This window comes from Microcaecilia unicolor, chromosome 13, assembly GCF_901765095.1.
Source record: "Microcaecilia unicolor chromosome 13, aMicUni1.1, whole genome shotgun sequence".
Lineage (NCBI taxonomy): Eukaryota > Metazoa > Chordata > Amphibia > Gymnophiona > Siphonopidae > Microcaecilia > Microcaecilia unicolor.
In genome coordinates, this window is record NC_044043.1 from 83,500,379 (window position 1) to 83,524,388 (window position 24,010).

A 24,010-nucleotide genomic window follows, 5' to 3' on the forward strand; every position below is an offset into this window, starting at 1 on the left:
ACTAGCTTTCACTTTAGTGATCTGTGGTATTAACTTGTTAAGTGTCACCAGTGTGTTTTTTCTAGCAAAAAAAGGTGCTGGTACTCAAATGTTAGGCCACCCTTCGGGGGGTGAAGTGATCACTGAGGGACCCACCCCACAATAGCCAGGTCCCCTGCAACTAGTCACAGAATCTATGGCAAGGCAGAATTGGTGTGTAGAGCCTGAGTTCTTTCATTAAAACTCTGGGTCTGTGGGTCAATTTTAGCAGACAATGGAAAAAGGTGCAGGTACTCAGTACCCCCAAGTATCCCCTCAAAAAAAGCCCCAAGTGTCACGGAATATAAGTGGGTAGCCTCACCCAAGCGATTTAACGGTCCACGAGCTGTTTCTGGCTGGTTAAATCACTTTCAATATTGACTCCTATGATTTTATAATTTTTTTTTCAATCAAGACCAATAACAAAGGTTGGAGGGAGGGTGAAATAATTGGAGACATTCAGGTACAATATACTGATTAAAAGATAATGTCATTTGATTGTTTTTAATAAAAGAATGTGTAAAGCTCTGTTATAATGAGGCACATTTTTAATGAAGGGGTTTTCCCCACTGTCAGAGAACACGGAAAAACATTTCCCAACTGCATTCCACAATGTCTGGTGCAAAGTACGTTTGCTTGAGGACTGAATTCCCTAATCTTAATTGGCCTTCTAGTACTTAAAAGTTCTTCCTTCCACCCTCTGGTTCCCCCTCTTCCATTGCATGGCACAGTAGATGAAGGCCTTCCATTATTCAACTGACTTTGGCTAGCAGGGGAAAAGGTATTTGTAGTTCCATGCTACTTATCAGATTCACCTTTCCAAGAAGCCCTCAGAATGCCTCTCCAGCCTTCGGACAACATTCCAGGCTGAAAGGTCAGCGCCATGGCACGAAGAAGAAGAATACATTTATCCCAACGTTTAACAACTTCAAATGGTCCGGGCCCAATCTGTTAATAATCTGCAAGTCAACTACAGTTATACTAAGCTCCCAGAGCAATCGAGTTGCCAGGAATTTCCAGCGCTGTCCAAAGTTTAATAGCTGAATATTTTACTCTTACTTCTGAAGATGAAAGTTTAATACAGAATAAACGCAACCAGATTGTGTTCACTAGAAGCATATCTTACATATATAGTTTACTGTGGGGATTTTGGCAGGATAGCCAGATAAATATGATGCACTTAGATGGAAATTTATTTTGTTTTATTTCCTTTGTAATTTAATTTGGGGGTTTTGGAACTTTAGGTAATGTAGAATTGTGTGTGTTTTTTTAGCATTTTGCATGAACACCACTTTAAACCAGAAGTGTTCTGATAAAAGCAAGGTAGAATGCAAGGTAGACATGCCTTTTTCAATTAAATTATATCTACAGAGCTGAGGGATTGGGGGTGGGAGATAATATAGACAGACGTCAGTACAGAGTGTTATGACCTTTTCCTATTCCCCTCACCCCACTAAGCAAGATTTTTTTTTTGTTTGTTTGTAAATGAAAATAGGCGTAAATCCACAGCTCAATACTTGGTACAGGAAAGATACTGGAAGAAGGTTTGGGGGTGGGGGGGAATGAAACAATACACATACTGTAATATTTTAAACAGTAGTGTATGAATGTTTTGGTCAGAGAAACATACCTGAAGAAAAAGGCAGTGCAAGTGTTTGTGGGTGGGTTTTTTTCTTGGCAATTTTCAAAGTGAAACACATAGGTATTTTCACTTTAAAACTAGTGCAGGGCAGAATCTGTGGCAAGCAGGGCCGCTAAGAGGGGGGAGGGAGGACAGGGGGGACGAAATTCCCCGGGCCTGGCGCCGGGGTCTCTCTCCTTCTCCTACTCCCAGACCGCCGGCACTGCAGTCCCCGATCTCACCTGCCTGCCCTCGGCTCATTCGATAGCCCCCCTCCGTCTGCCACCGTGACCAGGCCCCCTGCATTCAAATCGGCAGCGCCTCATTTCCGTGTGAAAGTGACAGATTGCCTCCCTTCGGGCCTTCCCGCCCTCGTCACTTCCTGTTTCCACAAGGGCGGGGCACAGTGAGGGAGGGCCCGAAGGAAGGCGATCTGCCACTTTCACATGGAGGTGAGGTGTTGCCGATTTGAACGCAGGGGGCCCGGTCACAGTGGCGGATGGAGATGGGCTGTCGACAGGGCTGGGGGTGGGTGGGTGGAGACTACGGACTGTGGCGCCGGCGGCCTAAGAGCAAGAGAGAGAGGTGACAGTAGTAGGGATTGGGGGGGGGGTGGCGGGGGCCCGGGGGGCGGCCTTGCCCCGGGCCCGGCTCAGTCTCTCGGCGGCCCTTGTGGCAAGAGAGCACCTGCAGACTTTGCAGTTATGTGGACAGTATAACAATTGCCCTCAATTTGTTTAGGGATGGTAAAAGTCAAACAGGATCTTCCTAGGAGCAGGATGAGAACCTCTTAGATTCCTTCCAGCCAGTGGCGTATTTAAACTAGGTGCATCAATGGCATACAAACCCCATTTCAGATCTGGCCTCCACGTTAAAATCCTCTCTGCAGCAGTCTTCACCCGGGCAGCGGCAGTCATAGGTTGCCTGAGACCTGCACCGGGACTCCCTCCCTAAACTGCCCCGCCCTTTACAAAACAGGAAGTTGCATCAGAAGGAGCAGGATGGTTCAGGGAGGAAGACCCAATGCAGGCTGCAGCGCCCACTACAGTGTCCTGGACTTTTGTCAAGCCTCGGAGTCGGCAATCATCAGCGAGGACCCACACTGAGTTTGTGCCGCACAGATGGAGTCAACCTTGCTACGTCCCAAGGGCTCACTTTCTTCAAATCGTAACACCCACAAAAATGCCAGTTGGACACTAAGTGCTATTTTGCAAATACCCACTTAACTTACATATCACGTACTTGCCAGGGTGCATTGGTGTGACATGGGCAAGGCTCCCAGTTACACACATAATTTTCCTGCATCCCTGCTGCCTTTATAAACTTGCAATTATGCTAGGTCTAGGGTTGGCACTCCGAAACTGGATTAGTAAGTAATGGAATCTGGGCGCCCAGATGCCGTTACAAAATAGGCTCCCCCCCCCCCCCCCCCCAATGTGTCCTTGGGCACCTAAATGGAAGGCCCAGTTGTAGAATTGTCCTGTGCTTAACTTAGCCACGGATCAGGCGCATTCAATAACATCACGTAATTTCTAAAAACATGTATGACTCACCCATGCTCCTCCCATAGACACACCCCCTTTTGAGATCCGCACATTAGAATTTATGTGCACCACTTTGGAGAATATGCTTAAAAAAGGTGAGTGCATAAATTCTAACTAATGCCGATAATTGCTTGTTATTGGCAAATTATCTACACTGATTGGCTTGTTAAAACAATTAAGTTGCGTGTGCAATTTGGCAGCTGCCATTTATAAAATCTGGGGGAAAGAGGGTAACTCTATTTATTTATTTATTTATTTATTGCATTTGTATCCCACATTTTCCCACCTATTTGCAGGCTCAATGTGGCTTACAGAGTCCTGTTATGGCTTTGTCATTCCAGCATGTCAAATGCAATTAGTGATGTAAAAATATTAAATAAGGGAAAGAAGAAAAGATTTAGGCGGATAGGTATAGAAAGTAGACTTTCATAACTGGGTGGGTTGGCGAGGTGATTTAGTAAGGTTATGGGTTCTCTTTGTAGGCCTTGTTGAAGAGATGTGTCTTCAGAGATTTACGAAAGTTGGTTATTTCGTCAATAGTTTTCAAAGTGGTAGGTAATGCATTCCACAACTTCGTGCTCATGTAAGAGAAGGTAGTTGCATGCATCAGCTTGTATTTTAGTCCTTTACTGCTGGGGAAGTGTAGATTCAGAAATTTGCGGGATGATCTTTTGGCATTTCTGGGAGGCAGGTCCACGAGGTTTAGCATATAGGTTGGGGCGTCTGCGTGGATGATTTTGTGAACAATTCTATAAGCTGCTGCATAGTTTTAGGGGGCACGAACAAGCGTAAATGCCAGCATTCTAGGGAATTATGCACTTATGTTAACTCATAAGTTTGTCAATGAGCAGTTTTCAGCTAGCATGTTCGTATTAGCATGCGCTAACCCCCAGGATTCTATATATCGCGCTGAGAGTTCGGCATGGACATCGAAGCATATTCCATAACAATGCACATAACCTAATTGGTTAACAAGATAATCAGCACTGATAATTGGATGTTAACAAGCAATTATCAGCACTAATTGGCATTAATTAGATATTTACACGCAATACGTGCTAAGCATATTCAGTAACGTGGTGCACGTAAATTCTAAGTTGCATAGTTGAAAAGGAAGCATGGCCATGGGCGTGGAATGGGCAGGTCATGGGCATTTCTAAAATCTATGCGCATTGTTATAGAATACACGCAGTTCGTGCCTAATTTAGGTTTTATTTAGCGTAACTGCCCTTAACTAAATTTAATTGTGCAACCTGGTGCTCAATGTATACTATAAACCTCACGGAAATTTAGGCTTATTCTATAAGGCGTACTTAGAATGCACTTAGGCAAATTTCATTTTGGCGCTGAATTTTTAGGCGTGATATATATAGAATGTAGTCCTAAATGACTAGCAACCAAAAAACAGCGGGTATTTCATGTCGATTGTGAGTAAATGACAGAGGGGGAGAGGACCTCAGACCAGAGACACTTTTTTAATCAATTAACAATAAGTTAACACAGGAGCAATTAACGTCTCCTAGATAGAAGGTGATAAGTGTTTCTGTGTTAACTGTTTGTAATTTCTGAGTTCTAATGGAAAAATTACCACAGGACCTGAAAAATTGAATCTGGGCTTAATGCATAGGAAAGTCCCATGTTAGCACACACTAAGCCCAGATTCTAATGCCGTCTAGTAAAAGGGCCCCTAAATTCTTTGAAAATCCTGTAAAGGTTTTTATCCTAGCTTGCAAAAACTTGTGTGAATCCAAATGGTGCACAATATGGAATAAGCCAGCTCACTGATAATATGCTGCTGCGGAGGCCTGAACGTGAAATTGTTCAATTCCCCTCCACAAAAAACTTGGCATAGGCAAAACATATACACACACACTTAGGGGTGAATGCTATGTATGGTGCAGAATAAACTTTCTCCAGAAAAAGCACTATTCTATAAGCCGCGTTTAAAGTTAAGCGTGGTTTATAGAACTGTGGTTATGCCCAGGAGTTATGGGCAGCCATTTGCACCAACTGAAATATGGTGCAAATCTTTGCTCCTAAATTAGGTGCGTTTCCCCTTTATTCTATAATTACGCGTGTTAATTTTAGGAACATCCCTGTTCCGCCCATGACCCTCCTACTTCCGCACCCTCTTTTTGAATTCGCATGTAAAATTTAGGCACGGATCCCACACCTAAATTTACGCATGTCTATTCCAATTAAATCTAACTAGTGCCAATAATTGCTTAACAAACCAATCGGTGCTAATTAGCTCATTATTCAATTAAATTGTGTGCACAATCTGTAGCGACTTTTATAGAATTCGGAGGATAATGTAAGGTAGAGAAACAATTACCCCAGTGATTTTTTTTTCATAGCCGGCACAATTTCCGTTTCTATATCTACATTCAAATCGAACTTCAGGGTGAAACATTCCTTACTTGGATCCTACAACAGAAAGAACAGAAAAATATAATGAAAGCAAATCATGCCCATTGGCTGGGCATTCTCCATCACATGTTTTTTTATCAGATCGAAAGAGTCACAACTCAGGAAATCAGAGCACAAATGACAGTTCTTGATATAATTGCTGGAATTTGTGATCAATGATTGTAAATGATTTCTGTTTCAGCCCTCATGCCTTTTGCTTTGTACCAAAATCATAGGCATACAGCACTTTCAACTCAAACTGGGCCATGATGCCATGAGCAAATGAAGGCCCTTAGTACCAGATTCCATCCCTGATTCCTGGTGAGCTGGGCTCAAAGGAAGAGGGGACTATCAGTTCAAAAAGAAAAATAAATGGGCAGGGGGAAAGGGAATGGGATTTGATATACCGCCTTTCTGTGGTTTTTGCAACTACATTCAAAGTGGTTTACATAAGTACTTATTGGTACCTGGGGCAATGGAGGGTTAGGTGACTTGCCCAGAGTCACAAGGAGCTGCAATGGGAATTGAACCCAGTTCCCTGGGATCAAAGTCCAATGTAATAACCACTAGGCTACTCCTCCACTAGCAACATTCCATGTAGAATCTCAAATAGTAGCAACAGAATCTCAAATAATAGCAACATTCCATGTAGAATCTCAAATAGGGAAAGGTAAATGGGACTTGATATACCACCTTTCTGTTGTTTTTGCAACTACATTCAAAGCGGTTTACATAGTATATACAGGTACTTATTTCTACCTGGAGCAATGGAGGGTTGGAGTTGCAGTGGGAATCAAACCCACTTCCCCAGGATTAAAATCCACTACACTAACAACTAGGCTACTCCTCCACTCCAAATGTTAGTACTTTTCCTTATGACTTGCTGGTAAAAGAAATGCCACTTCTAAAGAAAATATGCACATAGCCAAATGATTATGTTCTCTGTATGTGTATGAAGCCATTTAAAATTCCCAATTTTTCCTGTTTCTCATGAAAGCTTTCATCTTTTTCTGGAACGTTCCACCAGGTTTCGCTGTTTGTGCTGAAATTTAGCAATTAATTCCTTGACAAAAATTCAGAAAAAAAATATGAACGCCAAGTTCTTATGAAATCTTACCTGTAGCGTAAGATTAACATTTCATAACACTCCACAAAAGCATCCAGAGCAATAAAATGTGTGCATTGTATAATTTTTAGCGGGCTTTTGTTTAGCCATAAGGCAAGAAAACCCCAATGCTTTTTAAAAATGTTGATTTGGAAATTGTGGTCAGAGCCAAAAGAATTGCAAATATTCACATTTTAAAAATCTGAAGGATTTTGCCACAGATTTCAGCAAAATCTGCAAACATATAAAAATGAATAAGATGTCACCAAAAACAGCAGTTTTTTTAAATCAAGAATTTTGGAAGGCTTTAAACAAAAAACAAGATTCTGTCGAAAATCCTGTAAAATTCTGCACAAAAGGGGAACAAATTTGCAAAAAAGTTGCATGAAACTGAATGGCGCATAGTATGGTATAAATAACTCAAAATAGGCAGCTTACATATGCTAGTGCAGATGCCTGAATATTACATTTTCTTCCCCTCCCCCCCCCCCCCGATTAAATCAGGTATAGAACTCTACAACCTTCATAGGCATTGCTCTTTCTAGAGAAGCCAATATATTAATTCATCAGTAATAAAACTCTCTCAGCTAGGAATAAAAAATAATATGGAACACAAAAGTAATTCTTACATCTGTGTGTCTTCTCCGGGGTTTCTTCTTGTTTAGTTTCAGGGCGGTGCTCTTTTTGTCCCTGCAGAATAAAGGAAACACAAATTGATTTTACGTATCCCAAAGCATTGCGTGAACGAAAAAAAAACTGCCTCTGCTCACTAGAGGAACAGTGACGTGCACTTCAGAGGTCTGTATAAATATCGGGCCTGAAACAATAGCAGGAACACATTCCCCTTCTCACTACCGCCCAGCAACCAAAGCTGGGGTTTGGATAATACGGCATCCGAGTGGAAGCAGAGAGCAGAGTTATCACAAGAAAAAACAGACCAGCAATCTTAGTTTTAGACAGAGAAAAATCACAAATATAAATAAAAACAAAAGGAAATCAGCCACTTGGATTACCAAATAAGGGGGGGGGGGGGGGAGTTATCAACATGGGCTGCCATTGAGAAGTGTTATTTTACCACTAACTCATGATATATTAGCACAGGTTCCATTTTATCCCATGAGACCTACTTACAAGGGGAAGCTATTGCTTGACCTGGGATTGGTAGCATAGAATGTTGCTACTCTTTGGGATTCTAAATGGAATCTTGCTACTCTTTGGGGTTTTACATGGATTGTTGCTACTCTGGGATTCTGAATGGAATCTTGCTACTCTTTGGGGTTCTACATGGAATGTTGCTACTTTTTAGGGTTCTACATGGAGTGTTGCTACTCTTTGGGGTTCTACATGGAATGTTGCCACTATTTGGGTTTCTGCCAGGTACTTGTGACCTGGCTTGGCCACTGATGGAAACAGGATACTGGGTGAGATGGACTATTGGTCTGACCCAGTATGGCTTCCCCCCTTAATTAAAGTATAAAGAAATGTCCCCAGAAATGGAAATCACTGCTATATGTAATAAAAGTGAGCCAGATCTAGGACAATGAAGCCATTGTGACATCACTGATAAGGCTGGCTCTTAGGCACTGGTGGAATGAGGCATTATGACATCACAATGTAGGGGAAGTTGGCCTTTTTGCTAGTTTAAAAGAAAATGCTCTTGCTTTCCTGTGTCTGTAACAGAAAATGTTGTTTTCTGTAATTCAAGTGTTGGATCTTACTGAGTTTCTTATAGAAACTCACTTTGTCTCATAATTTCATTGACATAGTCTTTTTTTTTTTAAATAACTATTGAAACATGGCCATGCCGGGCAGATACTTGTGGATTTTATTAGATTTGTGGATTTTTGCTGTGAGTTTCATCATTAAAGATTATCATATGGACTGTTAATGGACACAGTCTGATCTGTTGACTTGTGTGTCTTGGCTTCGTCCACTTTTGTGGTCTTGGCCGTTTGTGGACATTGGCCTCTTTCTTTTTGGTACATAGCAGGATAAGGTGCACAAGAGATGGGGTGAGCAGTAAAAGGAAAAACAGAAATTCTTAGAAAGCTTTGCCCATTGCATTCAGAATAGCTTTTTCTTGAATTTTCATACTGAATTCAGGACATACAGATATGGCTGAAAGATTCAGCAAGCATAGGCCCTGCCATCTTATGAGTGAATATCAAAATAGGTCTCTCTTGGGAGCTTATAGACTAGAAGCAATGGTCCTTCTAATTTGTGCAGGAGTCCTCCAACTGCATTGCTGCCAGAGGGGGGTGCTGCTTCTGTATTGTGTTTTGAATCACTAGGGATAGGCAGGTCCTCTGGAGTCCTGCAGAACTTGCTTGTCTTTCACTATTGAACATGTGATATTGAAACAGCACCCCTCCCCCCACTGGCAGCATAGCTTAGAGGAGACCGGAAGGGCTGGTTCTGACTCTGTGTTGGAGAGACTGCTTGCTTGGTCCTTGCTGCAACTGTAAGCCACATTGAACCCAAACTTGTTTGGGATAATGCGGGGTACAAATGCCATAAATAAATAAATAAATAAATAAATAAATAAATAAATAATGCCTCATTCCCCCCCACACTAAGGGGGGAAGTTATCAATGTGAGCTACGGTTAAGATGGATTATTGTACCATAAATTGTGCTATTTTAACACAGAGTCTCACTGCATAAAGTTACATGTCTAAATCCATTTGAATATTGCCCAAAACAGATCTAAAAAGGGTGAAGGATGAGATATACTGGTTTTCTGTGGTACAACCAAAGCGGCTTATATTTATTATATACAGGTACTTTCTCTGTTCCTAAAGGGCTCACAGTCTAAATTTTGTACCTGGGGCAAGAGAGGATTAAGCTGGCTAACTGAACTACCGCCAGCCCAATGTGGCCACCAGCGGTAGTTCCACCCAGAACGTACGCCATTTCCGGGGGAAAAAGAAAACCCTTGAAAATGGCTTGCGTGAAGGTTACCCAGCGGTAACCGCGCATCACCACACGCTGCCCGGTTATTGCCGTGTTACCAAGGGAGCCCTTATCACCAACTCAAAGGGTGGCGGTAAGGGCTCCACACTGCATGGCCACGTGGTAAGAGTTCTCTTACCACATGGCCATGTTTGTCTGGGGTTTTTTTTTACCCGCTACAGTAAAAAGGGGCCTGGCACATGGAAAAAATGGCCCCTGCTGCTACCGCTAGGACCCTTTATACTGCAGCTTGGTATAAGGATCCCTAAGTGACTTGCACAGGATCACAGGGAGCCACAATGGGAAATTAGCCCCGCACGCCAGGTTCTCAGCCCATTGTACTAACCATTAGGCTATTCAAGACAGTGGATGAGTTTAGACACTTGTAAACACGGTTTCTTTAAAAGCAGTAAAATAATCAGTTCTTGAAATGTTCACAGCAGTAGCAGAGAGAAGCTTGGATGGAATGTTAACATATCTAGGTTTGGACAAGTTCCTGGAGGAAAAATCCTTAGTCTGCTATTGAGATAGACATGTGGGAAGCCACTGCTTGTCCTGGGTTTGGTAGCATGGAATTTATTTATTTATTTATTGTATTTGTACCCCACATTATTCCACCTTTTTGCAGGCTCAATGTGGCTTACAGAGTGGTGTTATGAATCAATCATTACATGTTCTTATGTACATTACATGGTCTTATATACTGTCACTAACAAGCTGAGGTATGAGGTGATTTAGGTGGAGATGTGTAAATGTCATATGGGAGGTGTTTTTGCTGTATTTATGTAGGAAATGATTTAGATCCTGAAGGGTTTTATTTGTAAGCTTTATTGAAGAGATGTGTCTCTTCAATAAATGTTGCTGCTATTTGGGTTTCTGCCAGGTACTTGTGACCTAGATAGATCACTGCCGGAGGCAGGATACTGGACTAGATGGACCATTGGTCTGACCCCGTATGGCTATTCTTATGTTCTTAATGTACATGAAAGTGGCTGTCGTCCCCTATGAGTAAGCGAAATAACAACAGTATTTCATGAGGACATGTATTTAAATGTGCAAGCTCCTACTTTCGTTCCACTAAACCAGAGGCATCCAATGTCCAGCCCACAAGCCAAATTTGGCTTGTCTTTTTTTGGGAACCAAGGAGGAAAATATAATTTAAGGAAATAAAAAAAGAAACTGTTGCAGTGTTTTGATGACAGCTGGTTAAGGGTACCATTCTCTCACTAACAAATATTCTACTAGTTCTTTAGGATCACACAAAGGTAATTAATCCCACTATAGGTTACAAAACATCTGCATGAAAGATATTTTAACAAAAATATTACTGCCAGCAGAAGAACCCCTGGTTTAAAAGACCAAGAAGTCCCTGGCTAGGATCAGTCTAAACCAAGGAGGTTTAAGTGACAGGAAACAACATCATGTGACAAGGCTGAAGCCATAGCCACCATCTTGATACACTCACAGCGAAGCAAACTGTTGGTCCATGCTAAGACACACATAGGCAGTCCTTATTTCTAATAAGCATTTGCTATTATTTTGGGTAATTCAATATGGCAGCAAGCTCCGCCTAATGGCTTCAGGCCAGATAATGGGCCAAGCACGCTCCCGCCGTCTCCTGTCAATTAAACCTCTTTGGTCTAAACATAACGGTAAAGAACTGCTCAACCATATGTCTGAAAAACTATCCTGAAGCTGCATTAACGATCAGTCCAAGCGCAAAGGTGGTGAGAAGAGTAGTTCTTCCTGTAATAAGCTCCATAGAAGACACCAAAAATTAATTCAAATTCAAGGAGTCGCCCACACTTCTTGCAAATCCGCTGCTATCAAAATCCTAGCTGAAGACACAGTAAGACCTTACAGTTCACACAACTGCATCTCCCAAACATTCAGTTCTTGCAGCTTGCTGACTCTGCACCTAAACGTGGTCAAACACAGCACAAAATTATTATACAGCTTAAAAGAAATCTATGCACATTATATCTGGAATGAGTTATCCAAAGTGAACAGCGCCTTCCACAAGGACTCTAAATGCCTGCTGGTTTCTCTAAATGCCGCAGCTCTCCAAAAAGCAACGATGATCCCAGAGACTGGGAGGAGGAGACATTCATCCATTCCCCCGAAAACTCTACTTATTCCCCCAATAACAGGGGAAAATACAACTTGCAGCATCCTCTCCAAAGCCGAGCTAATACTTTGCCCTACTTGGGCCATATACTCAGTAACACTGCAGAGGAAAGCGCTTTTGGTTGTGCTGGAGTGGCAGGGGTATCCAGATTTAAGTACATAAGTAATGCCACACTGGGAAAAGACCAAGGGTCCATCGAGCCCAGCATCCTGTCCACAACAGCGGCCAATCCAGGCCAAGGGCACCTGGCGAGCTTCCCAAACGTACAAACATTCTATACATGTTATTCCTGGAACTGTGGATTTTTCCCAAGTCCATTTAGTAGTGGTTTACGGACTTGTTCTTTAGGAAACCGTCTAACCCCTTTTTAAACTCTGCTAAGCTAACTGCCTTCACCACGTTCTCTGGCAACGAATTCCAGAGTTTAATTATACGTTGAGTGAAGAAACTTTTTCTCCAATTTGTTTTAAATTTACTACACTGTAGTTTCATCGCATGCCCCCTAGTCCTAGCATTTTTGGAAAGCGTGAGCAGACGCTTCACATCCACATGTTCCACTCCACTCATTATTTTTTTTGTCCCGCGGAGCCATTGGGACTGTCCAAAGATTTCGAAACTTCTGTTTGTGACTTCATTCTACAAGATTCCAGGGTTGCTTGAACCATCGGGAAAGGCTCATTGGGTTCGGGAAGGTAAGACCACAACTTTGCCTTTCTTTCCCCAAAGGGAGCAGTAAAAACTCAGAGCCACAGTAGAGCTGTGCAGCGATTAACTCCTTTAACACCATCTTCATTCATTGTCTAACCCTTGGGATGCAGCTCACCTGAGATCTTCAGCAAATTTTAATCTAAATAGTTAACACACATGATTCTGAATAGTTACTTAGTGGATTTGAAATCATAATTTCATGAGAGACAGACATTTTAATGAGCATCAATCATGCTAAAAAAATTCACGTGGTCTTCACACATATGGATTTCTCATCACGCGACCCACTGTTAAAAACAATAAATCGCTGCTGTTGTCCTTTGTAAAGTCTTTTCATCTGGCTAAGTCTACCAGGTTGGAGCTCTAGACCTAGCTCCTTCCCAGACTTCCACCTCGGGATCTTATTATCATACACAGGTTGGTGTTTTGTCTACAAATTCAGAGGCTACCCTGGGACTACTTTCCTTATGTATATTAATAACCTTGTGCTAGGTCCTTTTACCCTGTTGCAGGGGCGTAGCTACTTGGGGCCACGGGGGCCTGGGCCCCTGTAGATTTGGCCCTGGACCCCCTGCTGACGACCCTCTCGACCCCCCCTCCCGCCGCCAACCCGCCGTCACCTACCTTTGCTAGCGGGGGACCCCAACCTCCGCCAGCCAAGGTCCTCTTCTTCCTTCGTTCTGTTTCTGAGTCTGACGTCCTGCACGGACAACGTGCAGGACGTCAGACTCAGAAGGAAGGAAGAAGAGGACCTCGGCTGATGGGGGTTGGGGTCCTCCACCAGCAAAGGTAGGCAACGGCGGGGGAGGGTTGGCGGTGGGAGGGGGGGTGAGAGGGTCAGCGGCGGGGGGGGGGGGGGTCTAAGTTGTTGGTGGTGGTGTTGGCGGCAGCAGGGGGGAGGCTAAAATGTGCCCCCTCACCTCGGGCTCTGGACCCCCCTCCCGCCAAAGTCTGGCTACGCCCCTGCCCTGTTGCATGACTTGATTTTTTTCCTTTCATGACAACGTTACAGATTCAGGAAGACTCAAGAGGGTTTTTTTATACTATAAGAAAAAGGGAGTTGGGAGGAAATATAGTCAGGAAGTTTAGACAGGGAAGCTCTCCATGCATGGAACTGGTGTTTCAATAATCAAATTTTTTTTTTTTAAAAAGCCAGTTCAAGTAGCAGAGACGCAGACCACATTAAGAGACAGGTCTCTAGAGAGACATTTGTAAGAGCAGTTCGAAGAGGTCAGCGCACACACCTCCAACTCCTTTGAGAAGAATATTTTGTGACAACTGGAAACTGAAGAAACTTGGGGGGGGGGGAGGGAGAGGGTCAGTTTTCTGGAGACAGACTTCAGCTGACTTCCTATCTATGGAGTCTGAAACAGGGGCGTCGCTGCTATGGGGCCACGAGGGCCAGGGCCCCTGTAGTTTTGACCCTGGACCCCCTACCATCGACCCCCCCCCCCCCGCCCGCCCGCTCGCTGTCACCTACCTGGGCTGGCAGGGTACAACGTCCAGGACGTCAGAAACCTGAAAGGAAGGAAGAAGACTTCGGCTGGCGGGGGATGGAGTCCCCGCCAGCCCAGGTAGGCGACGGCAATCGAGCGAGCGGGGGGGTCGAGTCGGCGATGATGGCGGCGGCGGCGCGGGGGGGTGGGCGATGATGGCGGCGACTGCGGCGGGGGGTCGACGGGGCGGCTAAAATGTGCCCCCCCTCCTCGGCTCTGGCCCCCCCCCTACCGCTGAAGGTCAGATACGCCCCTGGTCTGAAATAAGTATGCCCTTGAAACTCAAATGAAATATATTCCAAACTCATCTACAGGGGGTATTTTATGAAGACTGTGCACACAGCACAAAGGTCTCACATTTTTTCAGGGCCTGATCATTATTGCAGGCATTAGGAAGTATCTTCTCCTGGTACCCATGGATGCAGCACCCTCAGGAAGGAAAAAAAAAAAAGCATGATCTGCTCATTGCATTTTACAGGGTTTCCACAGTAAAGAATTACTGCTACAGATATACCCGTCATTGCTATAGCATGAGCAGATATAGCACCATTCATAAAAGAGGATGTTTCAGAAAAAAACTTGGACACATTTTATTTTGTACAACGCCTAGAATTGTAAGATAGAGTGGTTTACAGATATTTTAAGAAAATAAATAAATACAAGAAACTGAGGGGACTGAGGGGAAAGAAACTCTGAAACAATTTTACAGGTCCTTCAATACATACCATCCTACAATCAGATTCAAAATTGACTACTCCCTAGAAAAAGTCAATTTTTTTGGACACCACAGTCTCAATCAGCGATGGCAATATACAAGCATCCACATATAAGAAACCCACAGACAAATGCAGCTACCTCCACAACTCCAGCTTCCACCCTTCACATACAAAAAGATCCATTATTTACAGCCAGAGTGTTTTTTCTAGCAAAAAAAAAGTGCCCGTACTCAAATGCCAGGCTACCTTTCACAGTTGGGATGATCACTGAGGGACCCACCCCACAATAGCCAGCCCCTCTGAAACCAGTCACTGAATCTATGACAAGACAGAACTGGTGTGTAGAGCCTGAGCTCTTTCATTTAAACTTGGGGACCATGGGTCAATTTTAGCAGACAATGAAAAGGTGCCGGTACTCAGTACCCCCAAGTACCCCCTCAAAAAAAAGCCCTGTTTACAGCCAAGCCACAATGTACCACCGTATCTGCTCTGACCCAGGGGAAAGAGACAGACACCTCGGAATCCTGATGACATCCTTCGAACAGAAAGGTTACAACCCCAAAAAAATCTCCAAGAATACTGCCTCCTCCCTCAAAACACCCAGGGAAAATCTGCTACAGTACAAGGAAAAGAAAGCCACAGACAGAATCCCCCTTATAGTGACATACAACCCAGAGCTGGAAAAATTAAGAAAAATCATAAAAGATCTACAGCCTCTACTCCAGGAGGATGAATTACTGAAAGAGATATTCCCATCCCCACCAGTGCTGGCCTTCCGACAGCCACCCAACTTAAAACACAAACTAATTAGAAGTAAGCTCCCAACACAGACTCAAAAAGAAGAGAATGGCACACATCCTTGCAATATATCCAGCTGCAAACTATGCCAAAACATTTCACAGGACCCCACGGTCATTCACAAAGGAAAAATATTCAACATAAAGGAATCCTTTACCTGCTCATCTTCCAATGTGGTATACATCATTCAGTGTAAAAAATGCAACGAAGGCTGCTACACTGGAGAAACAAGTCAGATGCTAAAGAAGAGATGTAATTTATATAGACACCATATGAAAAATGCTAGTACCAACCAGGATGTCACTTCTGTGGGGCAACACTTTACAAACCAGAACAGGAGACTCTTGAAGAAACTTGACAGGCTGAAGATAGGACCTGACGTGGTGAACTGGATTAGGACCTGGTTGACGGGCAGACGCCAGAGGGTGGTGGTTAATGGAATTCGCTCGGATGAGGGAAAGGTGAGTAGTGGAGTGTCTCAGGGATCGATGCTGGGGCCGATTCTGTTCAATATATTTGTGAGTGACATTGCCGAAGGGTTAGAAGGTAAAGTTTGCCTTTTTGCAGATGATACTAAGATTTCTAACAGAGTGGACACCCGGGAGGGAGTGGAAAACATGAAAAAGGATCTGCAGAAGCTAGAAGAATGGTCTAAGGGTTTGGCAATTAAAATTCAATGCAAAGAAATGCAAAGTGATGCACTTAGGGAGTAGAAATCCACGGGAGACATATGTGTTAGGCAGTGAGAGTCTGATATGTACGGACGGGGAAAGGGATCTTGGGGCGATAGTATCCGAGGATCTGAAAGCGACGAAACAGTGTCACAAGGCGGTGGCCATAGCTAGAAGGTTGCTAGGCTGTATAGAGAGAGGTGTGACAAGCAGAAGAAAAGAGGTTTCAATGCCCCTGTATAAGTTGTTGGTGAGGCCCCACCTGGAGTATTGTGTTCAGTTTTGGAGGCCGTACCTTGCTAAGGATGTAAAAAGAATTGAAGCGGTGCAAAGAAAAGCTACGAGAATGGTATGGGATTTGCGTTACAAGACGTATGAGGAGAGACTTGCTGACCTGAACATGTATACCCTGGAGGAAAGAAGAAACAGGGGTGATATGATACAGACGTTCAAATATTTGAAAGGTATTAATCCGCAAACGAACCTTTTCCATAGATGGGAAGGCGGTAGAACTAGAGGGCATGAAATGAGATTGAAGGGGGGCAGACTCAAGAAAAATGTCAGGAAGTATTTTTTCATGGAGAGAGTGGTGGATACTTGGAATGCCCTCCCGCGGGAGGTGGTGGAGATGAAAACGGTAACGGAATTCAAACATGCGTGGGATAAACATAAAGGAATCCTGTTCAGAAGGCATGGATCCTCAGAAGCTCAGCGGAGATTGGGTGGCAGAGCCGGTGGTGGGAGGCGAGGCTGGTGGTTGGGAGGCGGGGCTAGTGCTGGGCAGACTTCTATGGTCTGTGCCCTGAAAATGGCAGATAAAAATCAAGGTAAGGTATACACAAAAAGTAGCACATGTGAGTTTATCTTGTTGGGCAGACTGGATGGACCGTGCAGGTCTTTTTCTGCCGTCATCTACTATGTTACTATGTAGAAGACATATGAGAAGAGACTGAGGTCATAGATATGTATAATCTAGAAGAGAGGCGGGACAAAGAGGATATGATACAGACCCCATGTTGGGTCCATCTATACAGCGCATACTTCAGTTTGAGACTGTGATTGCACTGCAATTTGGGCCTGTGTATATAACAATAGACTCTGGATTTATATTGTCCTGGAACATATTTCCTGAGTCCAAGAAAATCCACAAGCCCGGAGAACTCAGAAGTCCCATGGAGAAGTCCAAAAACAAAGTAAAAGTGGGAGATTGACCACAGCTACCAGAGACTGGAGGGACACAATCTTGATTGAAAACCGTTTATTAATAAAGGACTCGACATAACATTGTGTTTCGGCCACTAGGCCTGCTTCAGGAGTCTGTATGAATAGATGGATGGATGAACATCAATTATCCTGGTATGGTGGGATACAAAATGGTCTTTAAAAAGACCTCTGATTGCAAATAAACGTACCTGTTGTAATGAAATTAAGCTTGTGCGTCCCTCCAGTCTCTGGTTGCTGTGGTCAATCTCTCACATATTTCCTGTGGTCACTTCTGCCTTTATATCTTCCTGGATTTTAAGATACCATTTTGGAAGGCTTCTTGGGAACTGAACGCCAGGTAAATGTGCTCTCATGGTCTTTATCTCTATGCAAAGGTATATGGATTTAGCTCACACTATTTTCAGCTTCAGCTCAAGGTGAGTTACATTCAGGTACATAGGTATTTCTCTGTCCCCTGAGGGTTCACAGTCTAAATTTGTAGCTCAGGTCATGGAGGGTGAAGTGACTTGCCCAAGACGACTAGGGGCAGCATGGGGATTTGAACCAGGCTTCCCTGGTTCTCAGCCCACTGCTCTAACCATTAGACTTCTCCTGTACGCCAAGGATGCCATCTAGTGCTGAAGCTTGTTCAACTGTTCAAACATTGCATCCTTCACACACTGTCTTCTTCATCATAAGTCTCACAAATTCTAAGCTCAGTACGCAACGCCCGAGTGCTGCCATTGCCTGCTTTATACTTCACAAAGCACTCACCTTGGCCAATACTTTTATAAGCCAAGGTCAGTCCCATTGCTTGCCATGAGCAGGCACAGTTGGCATCAGATAGCACATTTTTGGCAAGAAAATTTCTGATTATCCTGTTGCCCAGTGTTACAATTCAAACGGCGCTCCACGCCGTCCAGCAAGACTCATTAACAAATGTCAAGATACAAACTGCAAAGGTTAAACTGGACACCAATGCATTAGTTACTGCTAGAGAGAAAGAACGATATAATTCTTTTCTGGGGAGTCGGGGATGTTCTGACCACTCTGCTACTCAAAACTGCTTAGTTTTCACTGAACAAATTCTACTGCGATGAATTTGGGCTTCTTAACTATGCGATGCGGGCTTCAGAACCTTAACATTCCTATCTGAGCCGATTGCCGTGGCAGGATTAGACTTCTATAAGCTTCAGGTGTTTCAGAAGTATTACCTTATAATAGAAATGAGAGAGATTGAAAAAAATAATCTAGGAAGAAGCCTGCTTTTGATATCTTTGCTACAGCTTATACTACGGTCTGCAAGCTACCCACACTGCGGTTTCTCCTGCTGTATCCATCATAATCTTTTCTCTCTCTCAGCTTAACTTACACAAATGGGGCTGACACTCAGACCACGGCTAACTCCCGCAGTTGGCGATGAACCCGGAAATTCAATGCCAAGCAATATCCAGTGACCAGCACTGAATTTCCGGGTTGGGGGGGTGGGGGCGTTGCCACTATTGGGCCAATATTGACTGTGGGAGAATGCCGGGCCATTTCCGGTGACTGCCACTGAATATCCGGTTTGTTCTGGCTGGTTATAAGATAGCCGGCTACACTGTATGAGAACATTTCAAAAAATCACGCAAGTTTATGCTTCTGTTTATTCAAGGGTTTGACTGATCGCCAAATCATGGAAAAACCAAATCTCAGCGATTTACAAAAATTGTACAAGGAAAAGGAACGCCAAACGTAAGACAGGACAGAGCACAGTCACTCTAAAAACAGCACAACCATCCTGCATAATATAGAGCACCTATTAAAAAACATTGTGTATTTTAATCCCTCCCCATCGAGAGAACACTTTAGCATAACACTGCCATACTTCTACTGACCAGTTTTATATAAAATCTTTGTTGCAAGCCAGATGTAAAAAATGTATCAACAGCCTGCCTTCTCATCAGAAACCAGACCTCCTAATTGGCTAATACCTGAATAAAAGAATTGAGGGGGAATGATATTTGTTTATTGAGGCTTTTATGGAATAAGAGGGCCTAGGATTGTTCTATATGGTGATGTCTATCAGAATTTGAAAAAAAGGGGTGAATATTGTATTTGTTTCTGTTTTTAGTTTTAGATTTGATGTATGATTTGCACTGTTATTATTTTGTTTGTTTTTTACATTTAATTTTATGTATTTTTATTATGTGTTTTCTTCCTCCCCTAGTTAATAGGCAAACATAGAACCAGACAAAAAACAGTCCTATCTGCTCACTTAGGCAGGCACCAGTAATGAATATTTCCAGAGCCCGCATATCTTCTGGCTTCACCCTAGCTACACCCATGGGTCATCCTGGCACTGCAGTTTGTACCAAGCAGTCAGAGTTGATATTTAATATCCTTGCCTGGTTTATTGCTGCTGAACATTGGCAAATGGTTGGTTAAGCACGATTTAGTCAGGCAGGAGCCTCTCCTGCCTGGTTAAATTATTTTCGTTATCGACCCCTTTCTCTTTCATACAGTCTAATATATAACCCTCGAATAACCAATGACCTATACTGAGGGAATAAACCTCCCTCCTTGAACATAGAAGAAAATGCCTACCCTTTCCCATCCTTCGATCCTTCATCATCTTCCTCTACATCGGAGGCTGGGCTGGTGCGAGGGGGGCATGACCGCGTGGAGACGTTGCGGGACAGAATCGAACCTTCAAAGAAAATAAAAGAGAATTAAAAAAAAAAAAGGATAATATGTACATACATAGGACTGAATTTAACAAACAGCTCTCTGAACCCATTCCCTAACTAACCTCTTGATATGTTTGTTTTCACATCATTTATCGTTTATTTTTCATTTTCTATACCGCCTTTTTTGCAAAGCAAGTCAAGGCAGTGCATAGTCTAAGTAAGAAAAGGAGAGGAACTCCATAATTATAACAGGAAAGTCACAGAAAACCATGAGAAACACACAAGCCAAGAGCTAGTCACAATCACTCAACCAATAGAATTTAGACCCATCACCTACACCACTCCCCCCCACCAACAGCTTATCAAGCCAAGATCTAGTCACAATCACTCAACAGAGTTTGGGCCCACCACCTATACCCGCCCACCCCCAACAGCTTATCAAGCCAAGAGCTAGTCACAATCCTTACTACTACTACTATTTAACATTTCTAAAGCGCTACTAGGGTTACGCAGCGCTGTACAATTTAACATAGAAAGACAGTCCCTGCTCAAAGAGCTTACAATCTAAAGGACAAATGTACAGTCAGTCAAGTAGGGGCAGTCAAATTGGGGCAGTCTAGATTTCCTGAAAGATATAAAGGTTAGGTGTCGAAAGCAACATTGAAGAGGTGGGCTTTGAGCAAGGATTTGAAGATGGGTAGGGAGGGGGGCTTAGCGTAAGGGCTCAGGAAGTTTATTCCAAGCATAGGGTGAGGCGAGGCAGAATGGGCGGAGCCTGGAGTTGGCAGTGGTGGAGAAGGGTACTGAGAGGAGGGATTTGTCCTGTGAGCGGAGGTTACGGGCGGGAACGTAAGGGGAAATGAGGGTAGAGAGGTAATGAGGGGCTGCAGACTGAGTGCATTTGTAGGTGAGAAGGAGAAGCTTGAACTGTATGCGGTATCTGATCGGAAGCCAGTGAAGTGACCTGAGGAGAGGGGTGATGTGCGTATTTCGGTTCAGGCGGAATATAAGACATACAGCAGAGTTAGTAAAAGGGACCCTTAGAGTTGACCATCAGTTGTTCAGAATTAAAACTGGATTGTAGAACTGAAAAGATAAAATACTTCATGGCAACTTTTATTTATGGATTTTCTACTTAACACAGAACTTCAAAAAAACATCCCGAGAATAAAAAAGGAATTGTAGCAGGAAATTCAAGAAAAAAACATTCAGAATTATAAGGCAATTCAATGCAAATAATTCCATACCAGTCCCAAGAGATCAAAATGAACAAGTAAAAGGAGAAATATTCCCTCATTTAAAGAAATTAACTTTACGAGGAAAAAGTTAACCAATTTATTACAACAATTCTATTACCTCTAGGAAAACAGATTATTATCTAAAGAGGTCCCAAATGACTCTCCAGTACTGATTGCTGGCTCAGAAAAAGAATAAGACAGATTCTGATATGCAATTACATATTTAGACTGAAATTTCAGCTTATAGCTGGTTATATCCATTTGGTAGCACTACAATGAGTGAATCTTGAAAAGTCTATTTCAATTCAGCTGAAATGTTCCTTGCTCTGTAGACCCTCAGACGGAGGAAATGACTTTTTCAGAGTTTGTAAAACAAGGCTGCATCCAAAGCAGAGGAAAGCTCAGCTGGTCAACACAATGATGCAAGAAAAATGGAGGGGTTTCCCTTGAAGATGCCACTCTTGCAGCCGAATCAAAACAGGGGCTGCGATTTGGCACTATGGTACAGCTTTCTGAATTAGGCAAGGTGCTTGTAAATTGCTTTCTCAGCTGATCCCGGATTACTTTGTACTATCTAGAACAGTGGTTCTGAAACTTCTCCCGGGATATCACCAGCTAGCTGGTTTTCAGCATATCCTTAATGAATATGCATAACGGTGAATTAGCTCACAATTCTTCATTATGTATGACAAAATATTTTTTATGGTTAATTCTTTTTATTTATTTCCATATTACAAAACCATATAGAAACATTGCAGAAATCGTAGAAATATTCCAATCAAACAGAGTTACAGAATAACATAAAGAAATTATACTTTCATTCTCCACCCACAATACTCGGATTCAAGATCAAGGAACTATAAAATCTAGTATCATAACATACAATACATAATTAAATCAAGAGCAGAAGTTCCTTCAGCGGTAACAATCAGGCAGCAGTTCCAATTTGAGAAGCTACACCAACAGGGCCTTTCATCTGTTCCCTACTAACCACAAATTCTTGCAATTTCTTAGGGTCAGAGAAAATGTAATTATTAGATTCAAAGGAAATACAACATCTGCTAGGAAACGTTATGAAGAAGGTAGCCTCTAGGGCTAATAACTTTGACCGAAATGTCAAGAGCTCCTTCCTTCTCAATTGGGTCTCCTTAGCCAAGTCTGGAAAAATACTAATTTTCTGCCCCATGAAAAAGTCATTTATATGATGAAAATATAACCGCAACACATTTATCTTGTCTAATTCAAGAACAAAAGAAACCAGTAAAGTTGCACGCTCTTTCTCAATAGATGTCTCCAAAACCTCTGTGAGATTCAGATCCTCTTGAGGTGGCTGGTCAGAATTTCTTACTTTTCTTTTTATATAATAAGCTTTTGTGTGACAAAATATTTTAAAAACTATTAAATCTGAAATCACATCATTAAGTGCTGTATACAAACATCCCTTCTGCCTAGACCAACTGCACTATATAAATACATCTTACAACCCACATAGCATCCACGCCCTGCTAATGAAGTAAACTAATCCAACTCTGATGTACTTATCCCAATGATGTTCCAAGCAGTACATCACGGGCATTTTGTTTGATGACCTCTACCCAGTTCCCTTATGGTAAAGCTCCACAGTTCTAGAGCCCTAAGGTCCCACTTTTCAAAGTGCATGAGGGCAGGCCTCCCTCCCCCTCCCCAAATCTGTATCAGGAACACTTACAGCAGAAGAATTTCCCCGTATTTAGTCGTAGTTGATAGTCTCTGCTGTATGAGACACGCTATATCGGTCTATGAAAACTATATTTATAGTCCCCAGTTTTCTACAGTTCTGTAGCAGAATTTTTTTCAAAATGTTTGCAGCGGTTATATGGAACATTTGTATAAAATGTAAAGGATCTGTATATTATAGGTTCATTTATACTTTATATAAAACTAGTAAAAAAAGGCCCGTTTCTGACACAAATGAAAAGGGCGCTAGCAAGGTTTTCCTCGGAGTGTGTATGTTTGAGAGAGAGTCTGTGTGAGAGAGAGAGAGTGAATGTGAGAGTGTGTGTGTGACAGAGAGAGTGAGACTGGGTGCGAGTGTGTCTGTGTGAGAGAGAGAGTGTGTGTGTGAGCATAAGAGTGTGTTCCAGGGTCGTCCCGCCCTCTGAGTTCCAGGGTTGTTGTCCCCCTCCCTCCCTCTGAGTTTCAGGGTCCCCTCCCTCCCCTGCATTATGCTCTCTCCCCTGCATTCATCCATATGCAGGCAGCATCCTCTGTGCCCTGCCCCCTCCATCCATCCATGTGCAGCATCTCTCCCCCCCTCCCTCCCTCCCCCCTCCAAGTTCCAGTGTCCCCCTCCCTCCCTCCCATTTCCAGGGTCCCATGGAACTGAGGGGGGGAGGGGGGATGGAGAACATTGGAGGAGTGATGTCAGCAGGTGGTTACGATCCCGTGAGACACATTGGAATGTTGGAGGAGCAAATTATTATATTAGATAAAGTTGTTGTTTTTTTTAATTATTTATTTATAAGCATTTTAGTTTCCATAATATTCATTCAAGAATAATAATACACAATACTTGAAAAATATAAGGAAATAAAATAACCAAGAAAATGACAAGATTGCTATTGACCACAAAGTTAAAGAAATGATCCAAGAATTCGAAAATACACAACTGCTATCAATCAATATCAATATCCAGTTTATTAAACCAAAGACTGTGCCTTGCTCTGCTAACTAACTCCAAGCTGCTCTACAGTGTT

At 43.0% G+C, this 24,010-nt stretch overlaps 1 protein-coding gene across 2 annotated transcripts in view; it reads right to left on the bottom strand.

Annotated features, from left to right (window-relative positions):
• The window catches only part of PLEKHG5 (pleckstrin homology and RhoGEF domain containing G5), a 197,965-nt gene that overhangs the window by 137,051 nt on the left and 36,904 nt on the right, over positions 1 to 24,010 (bottom strand). For both annotated transcript variants that reach the window (XM_030222518.1, XM_030222519.1), the window contains exons 3-5: positions 19,955 to 20,057; positions 7,327 to 7,387; positions 5,519 to 5,610 (exon numbers count right to left, since the gene is read on the bottom strand). In XM_030222518.1, coding sequence (XP_030078378.1) covers positions 5,519 to 5,610; positions 7,327 to 7,387; positions 19,955 to 20,057 — 256 coding nt within the window. The remainder of the gene's footprint in view (positions 1 to 5,518; positions 5,611 to 7,326; positions 7,388 to 19,954; positions 20,058 to 24,010) is intronic.